The following is a 21,456-nucleotide window of genomic DNA, read 5'->3' as shown; positions in this document are numbered from 1 at the left end:
ACAATTAAATTAATTCCTTTTAATCTTTTTATACACATTGTAAACAATATCTTTCTATCCCATGAAAATTACCTTTTAAAGGCTGGGTAAATACATTAACTAATCCTAAAATCCCAGAAATCCCAGTTTAATTTTTTTCTTTTTTTGAGAAAACAAAAGCCAAGCAGGGAACAGCTCTGTAAACAGTTTTGACCTTCAGAGAGCCTGGCATTCTTTTTATTTATTCCAAAAATGAAACACTGCTTCAAGCAGCTAAGGAAAAAAAAAAAAGGTCATTTAAATGGAAATGGCTACACCTCATTTGCAGTAACCAAGAGGATGCACCCTAAACATTCACAATATTACACAAAACCCACAGAGCAGATAACTGGTACCAGCAACCAGAAGTCAAGTCAGGTGGAAGATAAAACTCCCACTTCCCTTTCTTTGGAAAACAGTTTAAAAATCAGTTTAAGACCATCCAGCAAGACACGGCAATAGAAGCAATTTTGATGATGGCTCTGAGTTTACTACAGACAATTACTTAATTGCTACTATCCCCTCATGTGCCCATTGGCAAGTATTGCAATTCCCGCTGATATTAGCACATACCTCGTACTTGTGCCCCAGGTGAAACAGCAGCACCCTGCACCGGCAAGGGCGCAGACCCGACGGGTGCTTGTACCCCCATTTCGGACGTTATGGAGGGACCAAGGCTTCCCTCAAGCTCCATCACTGCAATGGCCTGAGCCCTCCGGGCTGCAGGTGCTCAGCAGGACCTGACCCCGTGCTGGTGGGCAACGCACCCCGCGCTTTCCCAACCACCACCACAAAACAGCCCTCTGAATTGTCTCATTTCATTTGTCCGGACAGTTTGTTCAGAGCAGAATATCCCGATCAATAATACAAATACACTACACTATTTCTTTGTAAATTTAATTAAGCAATTGAAAGGAGAGTTAAAACATGGCCATGCAGTGTAGTGATCTACAGCCGCTCTGCCACATCGTGCCTAGGAGAGCAGAAAATGAAACACAAAGAAGTTTTATAGTTTTGTTTCCAAATATCTGCAGTGGGGAAAATAAAACTCAAGATAGCAAAACGTGAGATTTAAAAAACATTGTCAATATTATCTAGCAAAAAGTATGTAATGTAATATAAAGGATACTGTATATGTTTTACTTCGGTCTAAACATGTAGGTAGGTCTGCTCATTTTATATACAGACATACAGGAATTTTGATTATGGCCTAAATAGTTCCTACTCCACCCTAACATCAAGGGTGTAACCCATCACACTCAGAAATATGGAAATCTCAATTAACAACAAAATAGAAAAGTTAATTCATCTAGGAGTTTATTCATGGGAACTGAGATACCCATCTACTGCTTACTGGCCAGTTCCCATTCCAGAGAGAAACTATATCTAAATAAATAACTAGAGATGAAAATGCCGATGCCTCCCAGGGTAAAGATCTGTGAAGGCAAATCACAGGAAGGTTACAGGACGCAGATAGTGCCGCTGATAAGAAACATGGTCTGGAGGATTTTGAGTTGAAGTTTCAGGACAATAAAACTCAAATTCAGCAGCTGCTGCAATGGTATAACAACTGGCAAGACACTGCTTTTTATCTGTTTTTTTTTTTTTTTTCATCTGCGGTACTGTACATTTCGCTGCCATGACAACTAAACATTTTCTGCCCATCTGTACGGTGACAGAATAGATATATACATCTGTTCATGAATCTTGTTTTTAAAAGACAGATAATATTTTCCCAACTTTTGTATGTTTTTAAAGCTCTCTTCAGAACGAAGCAGAATATTGCGGCTTCTCTAAAATAGTGCTCCATAAATCACACCACACAGGCAATATGCTGCCCAGGAGACACTCAACATTGCTCATCACCACCACAAACGAAAAAGTCAAAACGGAGGCTGCTGACAAGGACCAGGGAACATTACCTTCAGCGTGCATTCCCTCCCCGTGCTGCCTTTGCTTATCACCATTAGCAATATCACTACCTAGAGACCTACTTCCTTACCGGCTGATTAGAAACACAAAGCCATTTTCACAAAAAAAAAAGGACAATATATGAATGATTAGGGACAGGGAAAGGCATTTTATTGCCATGTAGTTTAATAATTCTTTAATGTCTTTGTAATATCTTCCATCCCAAGGCTTCCACATCTTTAGAACACATAATTCAATAAATAAATTAACTTCAGTGACATCAAGCAACTCAACCAAGGCCATACCATCACTAATCTTTGTGTTTGCCTTGTCCTTAGGCACTTCCATTAAATAAAAACTCCTTTTCTGCACTACCGAGCCCTAACCCTGCACAGCCAGGTCAGGCTGTGAGACTGGCAGATGAGATTATTCCCCACCATGGTAAGAAATAGATTCCTGAAATCTTTAGGAAGTTTTCCAGCTCTGTGCTTTAGTTACAGATTAGTGAAAAGCTGAAAAAAAAAAAAAAAAAAAAAGGTTCTGGAGTTGAAGTACTGCAATGTGGAGACAACAGGGGGGTTGATGGGAAATAGCTTTAAATTTAGATTGTACTGGGAAGGAAGACACTTTCACACACTGAAGTAAAAAAACCCAACAAAATAAAACCAAAAAAATCCAACAAGAACAGAGAAGGTCAAGCATCACATGAAAGAAAGGAGAGGTCCGCAGCTCTGATTGTGGGGTAAAATTCAATAAGGTTATTGAAACAGAGTGGAAACATGGGAGGAATACGAGACGGCGGAGCATCTTTCCCTAAAAGAACTACTGCCGTCTTTTATGCCACATAACACAGCAAACGGTTTGGCAAGGCAGTGAAGCCATGCTAGACACGTTCCTTCAGCACATTTCTGAGCCAAAATATCACGTGCTGCAGGCAGCATTCATCTGCTTCACCGGCTTCTGCGTGCTGCCTTGAACCGCCTGGCTCCAAGCCCAAAACCGGGAATTAGTTGCTCAGATTAATTCCTGTCACCTCTCTGGTGAGCCTCGTACTAGATTTAAAACAAGGACACCATGGCAGGGCTCTTTACTGACATGGCAATTACTCTAAGCAGGCAGGTTAGCTAGCAGCTGCCGAAACTATTTATTAAGGTAAATGAAGACAGAGCACCGACTGAGCTCCTGGCATGCCTCGCCCTCGCCTACAGCCTTCCCACCTTTCTAGGCTCACGTTGCGTGCATCAAACCACGGCACGGACGCAGAGGCAGCGCATTGCGGGTGTGCTCTGCCATCGGCTGTCCTGCAGCCGGGGGTGACCGGCACTGCTGGCGAGCAGCTCACAGCTCGGGCACGCCGCCGGCTGTGCAGGGCTGGAGGTCCTCCCGCTATCCGGGGGATAAACCGGCATGAAACCTCTGGATCCGGTTAGTAGTGGAGCCCCATCTCACCCCACACCCTCGATAAATTATTTACGGTATCACAGGAAGCATTATCTGGCTCAGGAACACCCAAGCAGCTTTTTCCCCCAGCGCCCGAGAGGCAGGAGCGCAACTCCTCCAAAAACTCCCAAGTCCACCAAAAATGGTCTCCCATTGTTTCTTACAAAGAATGTTTTATGAAGGGGAATGTCCAACAGCCCTTTCCACCTCTGGCCATCAGCTCCCCAACTGGCAAGAATAGATAAAAAAATACTGTAGCTTCATTTTTTACCCCCTTAAAATGATGTGTCATAGGACTAGTTGCAGCATGGAGCTACAGCCAGTCCCTTGGCCAGGGCAAACGGAGGCATGGCAGTTATGGTTGGCAAGGAGCAACGGTAAGGATTCGTCTCGTTTAATCCCGAAATTTATTTTCTATTTTGTTTCCACCCAGCACTGCAGTAAGACAGGTTTTGGAGCATCATTCAGCCCCGGAAGGCTGAAAGGAACAGTCGGGCAACCTGAGCACACGGCCGTTGGATATGTCCAGTGCAGTCAGTGTAACATTTCTATAGTTAATTATTTGGAATAAATACGCTAGCTTAAATAGGTCACTATGATGCTATAGTTCTCCTTGGAGATTAGACTGGGAAAGAAGTGACTCCTGAAGGGACTTTGCCTTTAACACCCTCCAACTCCAAACACCAAGTGACTGCCTTACACACAACCGCTGCAATGCATTTTGATACTTGTTTCCATCAAAATCACTCACAGCATTTTAAAGCCATTAATCATGCGAGATTCACAACTGGCACAAAAATGCCTTTGACAATGTGATGATCATTAGACTTATTGTACAGACAGGTAAAGTGAGGCATGAAAAGGTTAGTCGCACTGCCAGAGGGATTTTATCTCTCTCTGTAACATATAGTAAGCAGCTTTATCCATCTGATAGTTGCTCTGACTTGTGATTTCAGCTCGAGGCTCAGGGGCCCACACCACAAACGCCACGTAGCAAATCAGCATCCTAATCAGCTAACACACCGAATCCCCGTGTTAGCACACATCCTGCTCGCTCCGTCACAACTGCTGCTTCCACACCAAAGCCAGGACAAAGCAGCAGCTCTCGCCCCGTTATTTCCGAGCAATTCCTCCATCCTGCTAAAATCACTTCTGGTTTATCAGGATGACTTTCCATCGAGCAACCTCTACAAAACAGGGAGTTACAAATTTGCTATATGGACAAGTCGTAAATGTCTATATATGGCTCAGTATAAATTTTAATGACATGAGCTATACCAGTGCAACTCCTTGCGTGGATGCTTTCAAACCCATGGGGTCACAGTCATATTAATCCAGCATAAGATCACACAAGCATCAAAAGGGCAACCCAACCTTTAACTTTATACCGGATCTCCCTTCTCTACCTCCACCAAAATGCCTAGGGTTTGCAGGGCCCATAAAATCAGGGAACTGATCCTCTTACTTCTTTTCTCCAGAACAGTTGAGTTTTCCTCTGATCGCCCTCTTGAACTGGCTCATCAACAAGTGGCTATGTGAAAAAATAGCCATTGCAGGGAGGTGGCAGAAAGCAGCAGTCTGGACCAGGAATGGGCTGCCTTTATCACGGTCAGAACAGGTTAAAGGGAGCTGGGAATCACAGCCTTATTGTACTGCAAAGATGGGATTCTTCACAAGCAATTCAAGTTAATCCAGAAAAAGCTGTTTTTAATGTGTAGACCAGACCTTCAGGAACCACACTGGGGAAGACAGTATCTCCTGGACCTAGGTGACCCGGGGAAGGGGATCACGGCTCCTTTGCCAGACATTCCCATCCCCTCCAAGGACATTCCAGGAGTTGAAACCCTCTTGTCAAAGTAGACTGGATTATGATCAATAGCGTAAAGCAGCACGGTTACCCTCCCTGTGACCAGACAGTTATTTCTGACCCATTCAATGTCTAACAGAGCTTCCAACTACTATCAGAGGAGTTTTAATTTGTGGGTACAGAGAGAAAAAAACAGATTTTCTGAGAATTAGCTAGATTTTATCTTTGCCAGTGACAGATTAATGTTCATTATGAAAGATTAAGCAATTAAAGGAAAACCCCATGAAAGAGCTGAAATTATGCAAAAAGTTTCAAACACTTGTAAGTTTACATGAAGACAACACGAACCCTTCCGCACTCCTAACCGTATAGGAGTACAGCACCTTGCATCACAGCAATGGCTACAGCCAGCCACCAGTAGAATGGTTTTTTTCCCACTTCCAGCATCAACAAATTCAATCATTATGATTCAGATAATTCAGATATAATTTAGAGATTACCTTCCATCTTTAGAGGTAAGCAGCAATGGGTTTTGACAATAAATTGATGGGGGTCCAAACTCTAGAGTCAGCAGTCCTAAATTCATTAGGTCACATTTATCAAACAGATTTTGCCATTTACCCTTTAGCCAGCACAGCTAAATGCCAGTCCTGTTCCTGCCTCATAAACAGTCCCCATCTCCTCCACAAATGTCACCATAGGCACAGTCTTCCTTTTGATTATTTTGCCTTTCTCCAGAAGGATGCTTTGCACCTCAGAAGCAGCTTTCTGTCCACACTGAAATGCATGTTCCTAAAAGGATGATATCTCATTAAAAGTAGAGCCACACTAGGATGCAAAGGAGCCACACACTCACAAAAAGCACCTCATCTCATTAGCAAATGGCTGGTGTAACTGCTCGTCGCAGAGATGAAGACACACCATTAATTTGCTCTGCACGTAGGTACTGAAGGCACAGAACACACTTCCCCATCCCTGGTACTGAGGGAGGGGGGAAAAAAAAATAAAAATCACACATTAAAAGTTTGTGAGGCTTTAACGGAAGTAGCTCAAATGGGCTGAATCTGCTGTATTCATGATTTCCTTCAGGAGAAGGATGAGGCAGGTGTCTCTGCAGAGCGGTGCTGGGAAAGGTTAAAGCGAGGGAGGCTGCCCCATCCCTGGGAAGGACCTGCAGCTGCTCAGAGCACCCAGCGCCGCCCAGAAGAATCAGCCCAAAGTCCTGTTGAGGTTTCGCTCCGATTCCCCTCTGGCTGCCGGCAGCCCTGGGAGTCACCACGGGCAGCCCAGGACTCCGGCTGTCCCTGGACTGGGTCACGCTGCTGGTGCTCACCACTACCCAGTGCTCTCCCCGCAACAGCAAAATACAAGGTTATCATCCCAGAGGAAGCTGCGTTAATCACTGATGATGGCTTGGACTGTGATCTGCCATCACCTCAGTGTTACTGCTTAATGATAATTCAGGCAAGTTAATAAACGCCACCTCATAGAGCCAATAGAAGTAGTGCAGCGCCAACCAATTCATCCTTAAAGACCATCTCAAGAAGAAACAATAAAACCCAGTCCTTTCAAAACCAGCTCCAAGGTCCCATATAGTGTAAGAAGGGTGGTCTTGCATGGAAAGACACACTGGGAGTTGGAAAAATCTGTCCCATCCACCACTGTATGCTATGGCCAAGTACAGCTTCATCGCAGAGATGCTGAACACCTCAAGTTCCCACTGATTTTAATGAATTTCTACAGTGTCAGTCTTCCCCCACCAAAGGAAAAGAATCAAACTATTAACTTATCTACACCTCTCACACCCTTTCAGTAAAATGGGAAACTACATAAACGCTGTACATCAAAGAGCTTCCTTCATTAAAATGTAAAAAATAATTTGTGTACTTTTGATGAAAGGTGTTCTGGGACTGTGAAGTATTCTGGTAAATTTAATTAAATCCCATAGTTATTTTCTCATAAAAATAAAGCTTTTGGGAAAAAAGTTATTAAAAATTTAACTGATTCACAGTTGGGGTTTGGTGTTTTCTTTTTGCAAAATCTTTACCTTATGAACTGAACCAGTGGTGAGAAGCAAAACTATTTTAATGACCTATGTGTAAAGTTACATTTCCAGAAAATGTATTCTCAGTAAAACTTTCAAATGAAGTAAGAGGAAAAATCCCTAAATAATTATGTATATAATTCATTATGGGCTGCAATAATCTAAAATCAGAAATGAATTTGCTATGCAAATTTTAGTAAAACGGAAAAACCAAAGGCTTCAATTGTGAAAGATGGGCAGATCTAGCCATCGCGCTGCGGAAGCAGAGAGCTATTGAAACCACATACGATCAGATTACTCTCAGGGCAATGTAAACACTTCTTCATAATTAGTCCTGACAGAAATTAAAGCAGGGAAGTTTAATTTCATTCCTTATAGTCACTAGGATGATTATTCATCAGTGCTAATGGCCACGAGCTCAGGTTTCTGACTAAAAACTGATTTTCACTGGCAGAAGCAGCCACCCAGCTCCAGCCAGACCCAAACCTCAGCATCTCCTTAGCCCCAGAGCTGCACGTCTCTGCGGTCTGTCACCTCAGAGAACTGCCGCTTCTACATGTACAGTGAGAATATTTTGCTCAACTCCAAGACGAAAATATCATCAAAGTACCTGAAAAGCATTTCCTAAGAGAAGCAGCTTCCAGCTGCCTCCCTCTCAAGGGGGGGTTGTGGTAACCAGACTGTCACCAGCAAAGTTGAGGCGTAGCTGGCTATAAAGATGTTGTGTGTTTACTATCTACAGGACATGGTACAGGCATCCAAGAGCAAAAAAAACAGCATGTGTGTCTAAATGGAGGGGCCGGTAAGCTCGCCAGCACATTCTTATGTCCTCAGGCATTTAGACGGGGGGATGCGCTGGAGGGTAGCACAGCTCTCTGCAGACCCACGCTCCCCGTTTCCTTTCCCGTTCCCCTGATGCAGAGAGCACAGAGGAAACCAAGCACTGTCCTACACCTTCATACACTTCCCGTTCCCATGGTACACCACAGCAGGACTTGCCCAAGCAGAGGGCAGGTACCATGGGCAGGACCCACCTGACCACATTTCCCCACCTGGAGTAGGACGCATCTCACCTTAGCTGAGCAACATGTTCATCTGCAACCTGCATGAGATATTTAACCAGGGGAGCGAAGCCATACGAGATGAACACTGCCCCATGTTACGTGTCCTACTGAGATGTTCATCTGCAACCTGCATGAGATATTCAACCAGGGGAGCGAAGCCATACGAGATGAACACTGCCCCATGTTACGTGTCCTACTGAGATGTTCATCTGCAACCTGCATGAGATATTCAACCAGGGGAGCGAAGCCATACGAGATGAACACTGCCCCATGTTACGCGTCCTACTGAGATGTTCATCTGCAACCTGCATGAGATATTCAACCAGGGGAGCGAAGCCATACGAGATGAACACTGCCCCATGTTACGCGTCCTACTGAGATGTTCATCTGCAACCTGCATGAGATATTCAACCAGGGGAGCGAAGCCATACGAGATGAACACTGCCCCATGTTACGTGTCCTACTGAGATGTTCATCTGCAACCTGCATGAGATATTCAACCAGGGGAGCGAAGCCATACGAGATGAACACTGCCCCATGTTACGTGTCCAGCTTAATCCCCATGTCACCTATTACGGTGCCAGGGAGGGCAGCCCAGGGCCCAGCCGGCAGTCAGAGATCATGCAGCTTCCCACACCATGTCCTTGCCCCGTGCTCTGCAAAACACTGGAGGCACAGAGCCTGCAGAGCTGTCCTCAAAACATCCCCAGACAAAGAGAAAGATGTGACAAACTCCTAACCACAACTAAATGGATCTACCCCTTTTTTGTCGGGCACGGGCAAAAAGATTATGTTGATGCCAGTGGAAAACTCAACTCTGAGAAACAAAATTTGTTAGTGCGAACGCCTAATGCAAACCAACTGCAATGAAAACTCCCTCCCCACATGCACTCAGTTTGGCTTTCTCTCAGTTATTTCTTATTGGCAACACTTCAATGCTAATAAGACACCATAAGTGTATAAAATGTAATAAAGATGTTTACATTAAACAGCAGACTACAGATTAAAAGAATCTGTTCTGTGAGCAATAGAAGCTCATCTCCAAACATCTATTTTCAGGTAAACACATAGGTATGAATAGAGAGACACCTGACAGTGGAAGGATTTTTTTTTTATTCTATTTTTACCTCGCTGGCAAAGACCTGACAAGTTCCAAGACTTGAACACCAAAACTAGCCAAACAGCCTTAAAACATGACACAACTTTTTAGCCATGAGAGCAATGAAAGATTGAAAGAGCTTTCCAAGCACGTGCCTGATTCGCCATTACTTGTAGTCCTTGAACTGCAAACAGCTTCCTAAAAAGCACCCTTTAATCCAGCTTCCAAGGTAAATCCTGGAGCCTATGTACTGAAGCAGGGGAAGAGATATGTGGACTTGTATTTTTGATTGGTCTGGTGTTACCACCTGCCTCTGCTCCAAACCACCCCCACAAATTCCTTATTAACTCTGTCCAGTCCTACTGCTCCCTAAAAAGCCACACAACCTGCTGCAAGGGTCGGACGGCAGGACGTGTCCTCTGTTTTATTGGCCACTGGACATTCCTCTCTCTTGGACTTGTTTCAGGAAAGGATTAGGCAGTACACCACAGTGGCTCCACGTATTCTTAGACACTGTTGAAACATCCCCCTCTGTACGTCGCAGAAGGACAGGACTGCTCCCATTGCCCTCCACATGCTCATAAGCTTGCAGTTTTGCATTAACAACATTACTTCTCACCTCCCCCGGGTTTCCATTGGTGCCTTGGAAGAGCTAAAACGGATTTTTCTCCAGTTTCCTCTGAACTACCATGAATTGCTCACATGGAAAGGCAGATCATGGTCTGAAATGATGCCAGGATAAAACTGGTGCTCAGATGCTTAGCCTGAACACCAGACACTGGAAGTCAATTTTCCTCTAGTATCAACTGACTACTTTGCAGCTTGGTCCCATGGCTGACGCTTTGGGCATAAGCTTTCTGCAGGAGCACCTGCGTATAATTTAATGGGCTGTGATGCACAGGATAACGTAGGGGTCACTTCTGGGCTTACACACTAAGGGAGAGAATAACAGAACACACGATAATACAAAATACTCTTGGAGACAAATCTCAAGGGTGATAAAGGTGACAGCTAGGAGGAAATACAAACTGCACATTTATTTATTAATAAAATAAATTACTTGGAGATTGAGACGAAATGGCCTACCACCAGGAGCATCCTGAATAATAAAGGAGATTCCCTAAACATTTTCCAAAGAAGGGAAAACATGCAAATTACATCTAGCTATAAAAATTATACATCGTGAGCTGTTTTATGGGGTACAAAGCCAAAAGAGCCGAACAGCATGAATGGAACAACTCTGCACAAGTGGCCTCACTTAGGAAACTTTCAAAGTATGTCAGAATGATACTAAGGGCCCTTTAAAGTAAATATTTTGGTAAGCTGATGCATTGTTTTAGGGTTCATATTATTAACGAAAAACTTAAACAAATTCGCTCTAGTAAGACCAAGACAAGCCTTGTTCCTTTACTAATTTACAGCTACAAATGACAGGGAAATTACAAACACACAGACACGGAATTTATCAAAAACCCTTGTTTTTCCACCACAACTAATTTTAAAGAAAAAGAAAAATGTTAACAATTACTTTCCTAAAAATGGAAATCATAAATGAAGGAAAGCTTGCACTATTAAAAGCTGCCAGAGATAACTCACAGAACAACGATAACACAGTACCGCAGACTCAGAAATAGCTGTTCCCAGGAATGCTTTATTCCTGCCTGACACAGATACAGGATGACAGACCAGATTTTGGCCAGGACCGCGCTCTGTGATCCGTCTGGCACACTCCTTCCCAGGGAGGCTGCTCAGCAGAGCCATCGCAGACAGGCTGAGGACCGATGATCTCCAGTCCTGAGTGGCGCCTGCAAGTGCCTCCCCCATGAGCGTCCCCCTTTCCTGAGCCACCTCCCAGCAACACCCACTGGCACGTTTCTTGTTGTGTGGCCTGAAGTTACTTTGAAAACAGGTTTTAGAAGCCTGGGATAATTAGGTGGCTCCAAAATACTGGCTCTGGGCAATGAAATTTGCCTACACTCACCAGGAAAATGAAGAACATATGTAATACTAATGCCTCAAAAGTCTACAATGAATTCAATTCTGCAAGTGAGTCTGCCCAGATTTACCCACTAGCTCCTACGCGCTTTCATAAAATTAAACAAGCCAGGGGAAAAAAAAAAAAATCACGTTTCACAAACCATTTTCATTTTTACTTGATTTTGTTTCAAGGAAATGCTAGTAATGGTCCCACATAAATATTTATCAGACCACTCAAATTGTAATAAATGAAAGTATCCTTCAACTTGCATACACAATAAGTGAAAATTATTTTAGAAGACGGCGTCAAGATGCAAAGAGTCTCAAGCAATAAATTTATTCCCTTCTGCCAGACAGATATAACAGTGCAGGCAGGTCTGTTTTATTGTAAACTATATAATCTGGTGTTTCTAGTTTCCATTATTAATCGTTTGAAGCCATGATTAGGGTTTCCAACACTGACTGGCTTCTTTTTAGACTCTAGCCACAGTTTGTCAAGAATTTCTAACACTCTTGAGGTACCTTAAATGGTATCAAAATAGAAGACCAGACTGCTATCCTTAGCACCATAAATAAATCCATGGAGTCTGTAATAATTTGAACTCCACCTCCACTTAATAGTATCTTTAAGATTTCAGCACCATGAAAGACAGGCTTGGCTTATTCATTTGAATTTCAGGGCTGAAAACACCTAAAGATAACAAGTTAAAGCTCCAGCTTGCGTTCGTATCAGGAGGCCTCTACAGGGGCGGAAATTAATGCCAGCTAATGCCTAAATGTAAAGTCCCAATGAAAATCAGGGGACTCAGACTCCTGAATAACCTTACGAAATGAGGTTAGTAAGTTTTGAAAGCATTGCTTAAGTCCATGCTTATGGGCTTTGCAAGAATGTTAAAGATCCCCTAAGCATTTCATTAATACCACTATTTTATCTCCATGTTCAATTTCAACGGGACTTAAGAAGATGTTTCGATGCTTTCCTCAGAAGCAGCAAAAGACTTACTACTTCAGTTCTTCCACCTGTGCAGTGGAGTTAGTAATTTCTTGCATCCTGGGGCACTGCTGCACCAACTCTGATCAAGCCTACAGAATTCCCTGCAGCAGAAGATGGTGAGCGTGTCTAGTCTCTCTGCTCCTCTAGAACTCATTTCGTTCATTTGCTATTACTAGTACATCCATGGGAAGCGTAGGGGTAAATATAGAAACTCTTCGAGTGCCAGGCGGTTACATCAACTGTGTGCAGAGTAGAAACACATGCCAGACTAAAAAGTGGAGCTTGAGTCAAAAATGCTGTTTAGCTGAACCACAAATCATTAAAAAATGAGAAGGAAGATGTCAGCATTTAGGCTAGGACTGATCTCATCTAACTCAACCTTTCGAGAAGTCAGGAAGTCCTGCGAGTTGTCCAAGTCCCCACTGCAGCCAGAATAGATGCACTGCTAGATGGCAATTAGTCACCCAAGGTAGGTGGTATCATAAACCCAAATGCATTTGCTGGAGCCTCCACCAGCTCCCGAGACAGCAAAAATACACCACTCTGCTGTTGCATCAGCCCTATGAGGGTGTACCTACCAGAGCTGAGAAAATCCAGGGTTTTATGAAGGCAGTAGAGGACCTCTAGCAGACCACTTGCACAAGACTAGGTATATCTATTAGAGCTGTCACTAGCATGAAAACTCAAAGCACACTGTCATCCCACAAAAATCTTTAACAGATCTCTGATCATTTTGTGTTACAACCACCTGGAAATATGGAGGATTTTTTTTACACACTTCTCTTCTAAGGAACTGCAGTTAGCAGACTGGCGAGGAGTATGGAGGAACGCACCAGATGGGAAGCGGTACTAGAGACGAAGAAATGGCTCGAGCTTCTCCATAGCCCCTGAGTTGCGTAAGGGGAAGGTAACTACCCACTTCCACAAATAAGGTCAAAGCATCAGATCTTGATGACTTTCTGTAGATGGAAAAGAGGGTGGGATGCTCCTGTCCAGCACTGTATTCTCAGAAAATGAAAATTCGTTAAATATTAGCTGCACAACTCTCATGTCTTATACTCATAGAAACCTTCTTTCCAGTTCTTATTTTTAGAAGTACATTTATGTGCAGGCTTCATATTGAAAGACAATTCCTTGAAATTAGGCTAAAAACATCAAACCAGTAGAGAGGACTCTACACATATTATCTAGCATACATTCTTGTTTACAGTTGCTTTACAGTTAACAGAGATGGGTTACATCTGACCAAAGCAAGGTGTTCACTGTAAACCTCTACTTCTGAGCTAGTCATACAAGGACCTTTCATAGTTCAGAGAGAAATGCACATTTTTAGAGAAGGATTCATCCAACTTATTTCATATTTTTACTTTAGGGTAAAATGAATCATGTTTCTCAACTGCCCGTTTCTCTCTGTTAACTATAAGGAAAACCTGCAGTGACTAGTTCGGACTGTAGATGACCGTATTTCATCATACAGAGTACATCTCAGGAGTCCAAGACAATGAGAGGGATGCAAGAAAAAAAAAAAAAAAGTGGTTCTGAACAGGAGACAGAAGGAAAAAGAGAATCCATAAATGGCAGGATCACATTACACGTCCCTCAGTGCGGGGATCTTAAATGACAAGCTCGTGACATTTATACCAACAGTCAACACATAGGCCAGTGAAGATAGAAAATCAGTGACTTTGAACTATACACGTAGGCTGGTGACAAACTCAATCTCCACTGAGGCTTGAATCAACAAATAAGAGTCCTCTATTAAAAAAAAAAAATTCCTTTTTTTTTTTTTTTAACCTCTAGAAAAGTCTTAAATCAGTTTTTTAACTATGAATCGTGATTTGAGTTGGTAACCCGTAAGAAATGTAGTCTGCTGGCTAAGATACTAGCTGGAAACCAGGGATGAAGTTGGAAGAGGTCAGGAACTCGTGCCTTCTACTTCAGGAGAGTTTTTATTGATTTACAAATTTGTACCAGCTCTGCCTCCTGCAAAAGGAAAGTAAATCCACTGAAACAAATCTGCAAGTGATTCACAAGGCTGTGGGACCAAATACATGTACAGTTTCACTTCAGCAAATACTTCTAGCCGGCAAATGCTCACTATGCTTCTGGTTACTACCACATATGAACTACAGTATTTAACAGTAAATGCTGTAACACAGCAAATGATAATCCTCAAAACTGATTCTCTATGACATAAGGCAAAAAACAGTGCCGTGGGAAGGAAATCCCAGGCTCAGCCCCACGGCACATCTCTTATCAAACTGCAACACCACCAGGATTTGCAGAGAGATCCATATTGGCAAATATGGAGGAGACTCCCAAGCTCACTGACCATGAACCACCGTTCAGACTTGAATGGAGAACAGCCTGTTGTGGCACCCACACCACAAGCCAGGTCAAGTTCAGTGGAGTTAGATGCACCTATATGCACCTCTGTACATCTACAGTGGAGCTGTTGGATTCTTTTTCTATCTGTTTTCTTCAACTGTTCAGTACAACTTAAGCCTTCTTGAAACCGTCTGTGCCATTTCCCCTCCTCGGTATCAACGTGCATGGGGGAGCACAGGCACATCTCACTCAACACATGGGGTGATGGAATATTGCAGAAGAATAAAAATAATGCACTTGAGCAGAATTTTGCTGAAAGCACAGACTTGCTTGGAGTCCAGCCTGCTCACGTGTCAGGATGAATTTGGCCCAGTTCATACCCTAATGATTATAATGGATACTGCAGTCTTTTTTTCATTAAACCAGCAGCCAAAAATATTGATTTGTTGTACTTCACACTCCTGCTTACCTTCACAAATTTCAGGAGAGACGGTGCATAAGCCAATAGTCGGTCAGTTTAAAAGTGACAAATTAACTGCCCCAAAAGTAAATAAACAGCTCTCTGTAAATTAATTCAATATGTGACTTGAGCGCTTTTCTACAGATAGAAAGCTGATGCATCATTCAGCAGCATTTAAGTTGCCACCAGTTCAATAGCAGAGTATTAATGTTGTGTCCTATTTGACACAGCAGGTCAAATTCTGCACTTGGGTTACACAGCACGACTCGGAGTAACTCCTGAACCCCCAAGCCCTGCTCTCCACATCGCCCTGGGTGCAGCTATACACCCAAGTGTTCCCCAAGATGGTTTCAAGAAGGCTTAAGTTGTACTGAACTGTTGAGGAAAGCAGAAAAAGAATCCAAAAGAGTCTTTTGATCTGCTGGATTATAAAGTGCCTTGTGGAACAGCTTAGTGGAACAGGACAAGTGACAGGGTTGGTTCATTTTCATGAAAATATTTTTAAAGTTCAGGAGGTGGTTTGAGGGCTTCATGCCCCCGCCCCCCCCCCCCCCCCACGGCCCCCCAAATAATTTGAATTCTGGAAAGAAACTAAGAATGTTTAATGTGGAATATTGACTACAGTTCCCACTCACGCCAAAAAATGATTTGTGCTTTACTGAACAGGGACCCTATCGTATTATAGGCTACCATCCCTACTAGTCTAGACACAGGGCAAAACCCCTGGTTAATTTATTAATGAGCGACATGCACTAACTTACTCTCCCTAACAATTCCTTTCAGTTCAATAACTGTTGACTCCTGAGATTTTCAGACCAATGCTGCAGCATTTGGACCAGTCTCCCATTGCTTTATAAAGAACCCATTTAGCTGAAATTGGTGCTACTGAATAAGCAGGTAGGCCAAAATTTTCAAATGCAGGAGCTTAAAATTGAAATTCATGTTCAACTGCCTTAGTAACGTTGCCCAAATGCCTTCAACTGCGATTAGCACTGTAGGATATGCGAGTTCTCAACATTTTTGGAAATTGGAGTAGGCGACCTCCTTGACTTTTGACACTCAAGTTTGATGTTTCTGGACACAAGGTTTTGACTGCATCATCTGTGCACAGCTGCAGCAGAGAGACTATAGCACAAATAGAATAACAATATTTTTCACTGCTTATGCTCAGACGCGATCCACAGCATTTGTAATGTCGTCTGTTTTTCATAATGTTCAGTTGAGAAGCTTGACATTTGATTAAACAGTTTGATTTTGCCAAAACATACATTTTAATCTTATGTTTTAATACCACATTCTCAATTAAAAGCTTTAGAAAAAGACATACAAAGTCTGCTTAAACCACAGCAAACCCACAGACCTAACACATTTAATATAATTTCTGAAGCTGTTGACTAATATTTTCTAATTTCCTCACTACTTGTAGTACCATCGCTGCACCATTACTCCCAACAGCTATCAGACATTTAAACAGCCAGCTTGTTAAGTGTTTTACCAGATAGCCTTTTATACTCAGTATTTTCCACATTTTCCAATAGGGTGGCACGGTAGTGAATTCAACATCTTAAAAATCTTCTCTCTATTAATACTGTTTTCTAACATTGATGTTCATATACTACCACCTCCAAGGGAAAGCTAGCACAGTTGGTTTACAGTTAGCATCTTTCCCTGTATTTCTACCTTTACACAAGCATGCCAACACTTATGAACACCATGCTACAAGAAAGCTTATTATACAGAACGGCTTATCATTCCAGACTGCTAACTCCTATGAAAAATAACTCCCACCAACACTAAGAACAAGACCACAAATAGGTTTTAGGATGAAATAATTCTTGTTTCATGTTTCTTATTTCCTTTCATTGGGTTTAACACTGCATTCAAAGTCATGAGTGTTGTGACTCTCTGGAGGTGACCCGAGTAATTTACAATGATCAACAGATAATACAGTGACTGGAAGCAAGTCATTCCATAACTATCACTGCTTTCTAAATGGAGTCATCACATAGCTTCTGAAAAGGAATGTGTATTATTTCACACCCACAGAGTGATGGATGTAACCAGGTAATTAAATCATGTCAATGCTGTGCCTGGAAAATCCTTATTTATAATTTTATCTTGCCTGTTAAGAAGAACTGAACTTCTTGTTAAGGGTAGAAAACAATAATGCCTAAGCTTTGCTTTTGCAAAAACCTCTACGAAGGGAAAAGGAAATTAGAAACAAAACTCACCGGTTTCTTCATCTATGCTGAATCTCCCCAGGCCACTGCCATCCCTGATGGAATACTGGATCTCTCCATCCCTTCCAGAGTCCTCATCTCGAGCAACAACTTGCAAAACACTTGTACCAATGCGGGAGTTTTCCTTTACAGATCCAATGACAGCAAAGTCAGGAAAATAAGGAGTATAGAGATTTTCATTAACATCCACCACTTCAACTTCCACAAAAGAAACAGAAGAGAGGGACACCGGGCGCCCCTTGTCCTTTGCACGCACAGTCAGATTGTAGAACTGCTGCTTCTCGTAATCGAGCTCTTTGTTCAAGCGGATGGCACCGCTCGCTTTGTCTATCTCAAACCGCCCATTGTAATCGTTCACCAGTGAGTAACGGACTTGGCCTCCCAAACCAAGATCTGGATCGTGAGTTTCCAACCAAGCTATGACAGTGCCAACTGGCAGGTCCTCAAGGACCTTCACGTTGTAGCTGGACGGTATAAAGGCTGGAGAGCAATCATTGACATCATCCAAAAAAACCTTCAGAGGCACAACAGAAAACTGCTGATGGCCACTCTCTGCTTTGTCCCTAGCCTCAATCTTCAGTGTGTAGTTTGCTTTTGATTCCCGGTCTAGTTGATCAGCCACGTACACCATTCCTGTGGAACTGTTGATGGCAAATTGCTGGGTGTCTGTCAGTACTGAGTAAGTCACTTCACCATTGGATCCTAGGTCTTTATCTCTGGCTTCTACCTGGATAATCTCTGTACCGAGACTGGTACTTTCTAAAATATTAACTGAGTAACTGTCCTGTAAAAAAACAGGCTTGTTGTCATTTGCGTCCTCCACAGTGACAGTCAAGAGTCTCCACGCAGACTTCTGTGGATTACCTAAATCATAAATTGTAATATTAAGGACATAGAGCTCTGTTTTTTCACGGTCCAAGGGCATTAGAACACTGAGTACCCCTGTCTCCATGTCAATGCTGAAACAACTATCTACATTACCATCAGAAATTGTATAAACTACTCTCCCATTAAAGCCTGAGTCTGCATCATAGGCTTTTATCCTCAGGATGGTGGCACCAAATGGCAGATCTTCTGAAACCTTTACATCAGTAGGGAAGGATTTGTCAAAATGTGGTGCCTGCCTGTTCACCGAATAAAAATCAAGAAAACCATCTTCCAAATTCAGCTTCACATTTGCTTTTGCCTTTTTGAGTAATTTTTCCGCTAGCTTCTGAGCAACTCTAGTTTCTCTACAGCTAAAGGTCTTTGAAGACACTTTCCCATGAACTACCGAAATATTAACAAACATAGCATCAGCAAAGTTCTCTCCATCAGTTGCCGTTATCTTAAGGCCAAAAATGCTGTTCTTTATGCCAGAATTAATTAGAGATTTTTTAAGTTGCAGGACACCAGAGTCAGGATTTAAATAAAAAATGCCAAGTTCATTTCCAGAGATTATTTTGTACTTTACAAGCTCCAACTCATCTATGTCTATTGCAGAAACAGCAGTGATGTGACCACCAACGGGAAAATCAGATGAAATCACTCCCTGACATGCCACTTTTTCAAAGAGGGGTTTGTTATCATTGACATTGCCTATGTATATGGTGACATTCACCTCGCTTTCATGGCGGTAGGGAGAACCCCAGTCAGAAGCTCTCACAATGAACCTATAGCTTTCTGGTGAGGATTCAAAATCCAGTTCTTCAGATGTGCTGATAACACCTGTAAACTGGTTTATTGTAAACGGTAGTGAGTTCAGACTGGCAATGCTGTATGTTATGTATCCATTTTCTCCCCTATCTTTATCAACTGCTGAAACTGCCAAAACGCTAGACCCCACAGGGACACTTTCGTTGACAAACAGGCTGTAGGAGGGCTGCTGGAACTCTGGAGTGTGATCATTGGCATCTTCTAACCTGACAGTAACCTGTGCTTTTAAATCACCACCTTTGTTCGTATATACTTCTAATTCATAGAGGTCCTTCTCAATGATTTTCAAAGGACGAGCAGTAGTAATAAGGCCTGTGTTGGGATTGATCTTAAAATACTCAGCTTCCTCACTTGAAGATATTCTATACTCCACACCCTGTGGCTCAGGCATCAGCTTAACTACTGCAACCACCACACCAGGAGGTGAAAATTCACTGATCAGAACATCATATACTTCCTTTTCAAACTTCACGGGAATACTTTCTTTCTTGGGACTAGCAATGTGGACCAGTTTGACCGCAGAAAATTTCTGAGGAGATCCTTTGTCCTTGGCTTGGAGAGTCAGATTATAACCATACGGGAAGCTGTCCCAATCAATAGGCTTTCTTTCTTTGATTTTGTACTCATTCATCCATTTACCTTCTTTAGTCAGAAAGAACTGTTCTAGTGGATCTCCAGCCACAATAGAAACGGATTCAATTTCTCCATTGGCTCCTTCATCTAGATCGTCAATGTTAACAACTGCATAGGTAGGCTCCTTGTCTGATGGGAAGGGAATATGGGTTACTACATTTATCGTTGGGGCATGTTCATTTATACGTTCAATGTGAACATAAAGCTTGGCAGTGCTGCTTACGCCATTGTTTCCATAAAGCTTCATCCCACGGTCCACAGCCAAAATCTCAAGATCATATCTGTTTTTCTCATCGTAGTTTAATCGGCCACTTAAGGAGATAACACCACTTGTAGGATGAACTGAGAAGAGATCAACTTTGTTTTTGAAGTAATAATAAAATTCACCATTGGACCCAATATCCGCATCTGTTGCGGTCACCTGTGCAATGCTAGTCCTTAAAGGAGTGCTTTCCGCTATTGTGACAGAGTACGTGGTTGGTGAAAACAAAGGTCTTAAGTCATTCATGTCCAAAACCTGGATGTTCACTTTTGTCCATGCTTCCAAGTCCTCTCCTCTGACAGAGCCTTTCACCATCAATAAATAGTTGTCCTGGATTTCTCTGTTCAATATAGCAGAATTCCCACCTTTAGTCCTTATTCTTAGGAAGCAAAAGTCAGCAATGATGACTTCCTCTGCTTTAAAAAAGCCCTCGTCATCGCCAGACACTATCCTGTACTTGATATCCCATGAAAGGTCAGCCAAGGTAATGCCCATCCTTGTTTGACTGTTGACATAGGTCCTGGCTGCAGAATTCTCGTACACTGTAGCATTGTAAGTGGAATGTGTAAAGTGAAAGCCAAGCGGTGCGGTCCCGTGAACTACCTGGCAAATGGATGCCAGGAACTTGATAATCAGAAGGGCAAGGCATGACAGAGGTGGCCGTGAGCCTGACCAGCGGCCCATATTCACCTCCATCACATCATTCTTTCACCCTGTGACAGACAAAGAAAAGAGGAAATAGTTGATCAATAGATAAAAACCATACTGTGAAGTGTCACGTCAAAATTACTTATTAAATTTCTAATTAAAAATAAAATATTTGCAATAATTAGTCACTGCTTATTTAACAAAACAGAAAGGGAGAACTCTATATATACACACACAAGCACCAGTTTTGGATTATATTTTTACATGTGTAATATGTATGCATGCGCACATATATGTACATAATACGTAAATATATATATGTATGTACACTTGTTTAACACAAAAAACCTTATGAGACCCTACTACATCTAAACACACATGCACACAGTTCAGAATAATAATCACAGTGAAAAAAATTAAAATCAGACACAACCATTTGAATAAGTTTATGTAAGAGGATGAACCACACACAAGAAATTACTGTTTTTATTTACCAGTAGCTCCAAGCAAGCCTAAACTTTTTTGTTTTCAGAGCACATTAGAAAACACATTTTTAGTCCCAACGTTTGGAAAGGAAACAGTATTTTCATTATGTATGTAGCACTGTGATAGTCAAATGTTATCAGTCTTTTTATGGAGAGTTAAGAAAGATCCCACGGTTGATAAAATCTGAGCCACCAAGAACAAGTAAAACATAAAAATCACTACCTAGCCAGTACTTTAATTACAGATACCTTCAGAAAAATCAAAATTAAGGAAGAACTATAGCTAATTAAATGCAATTGCAAACAAATATAAACATGCATACACATACCCAGATACTAAGAACAGGCAAA

The 21,456-nt window shown here is 42.2% G+C and overlaps 1 protein-coding gene across 2 annotated transcripts in view; it reads right to left on the bottom strand.

The window, feature by feature from the left end:
• Positions 1 to 20,668, bottom strand: part of FAT3 (FAT atypical cadherin 3) — a 323,651-nt gene extending 302,983 nt beyond the window's left edge. For both annotated transcript variants that reach the window (XM_059827150.1, XM_059827219.1), the window contains exon 1: positions 17,374 to 20,668. In XM_059827150.1, coding sequence (XP_059683133.1) covers positions 17,374 to 20,668 — 3,295 coding nt within the window. The remainder of the gene's footprint in view (positions 1 to 17,373) is intronic.
• Positions 20,669 to 21,456: the final 788 nt, after the last annotated feature.

Source organism: Gavia stellata, chromosome 1, assembly GCF_030936135.1.
Source record: "Gavia stellata isolate bGavSte3 chromosome 1, bGavSte3.hap2, whole genome shotgun sequence".
In the NCBI taxonomy this organism is placed as follows: Eukaryota; Metazoa; Chordata; class Aves; order Gaviiformes; family Gaviidae; genus Gavia; species Gavia stellata.
The sequence above is the reverse complement of the archived record's forward strand: the minus strand, read 5'-3'. Positions and strand labels throughout refer to the sequence as shown.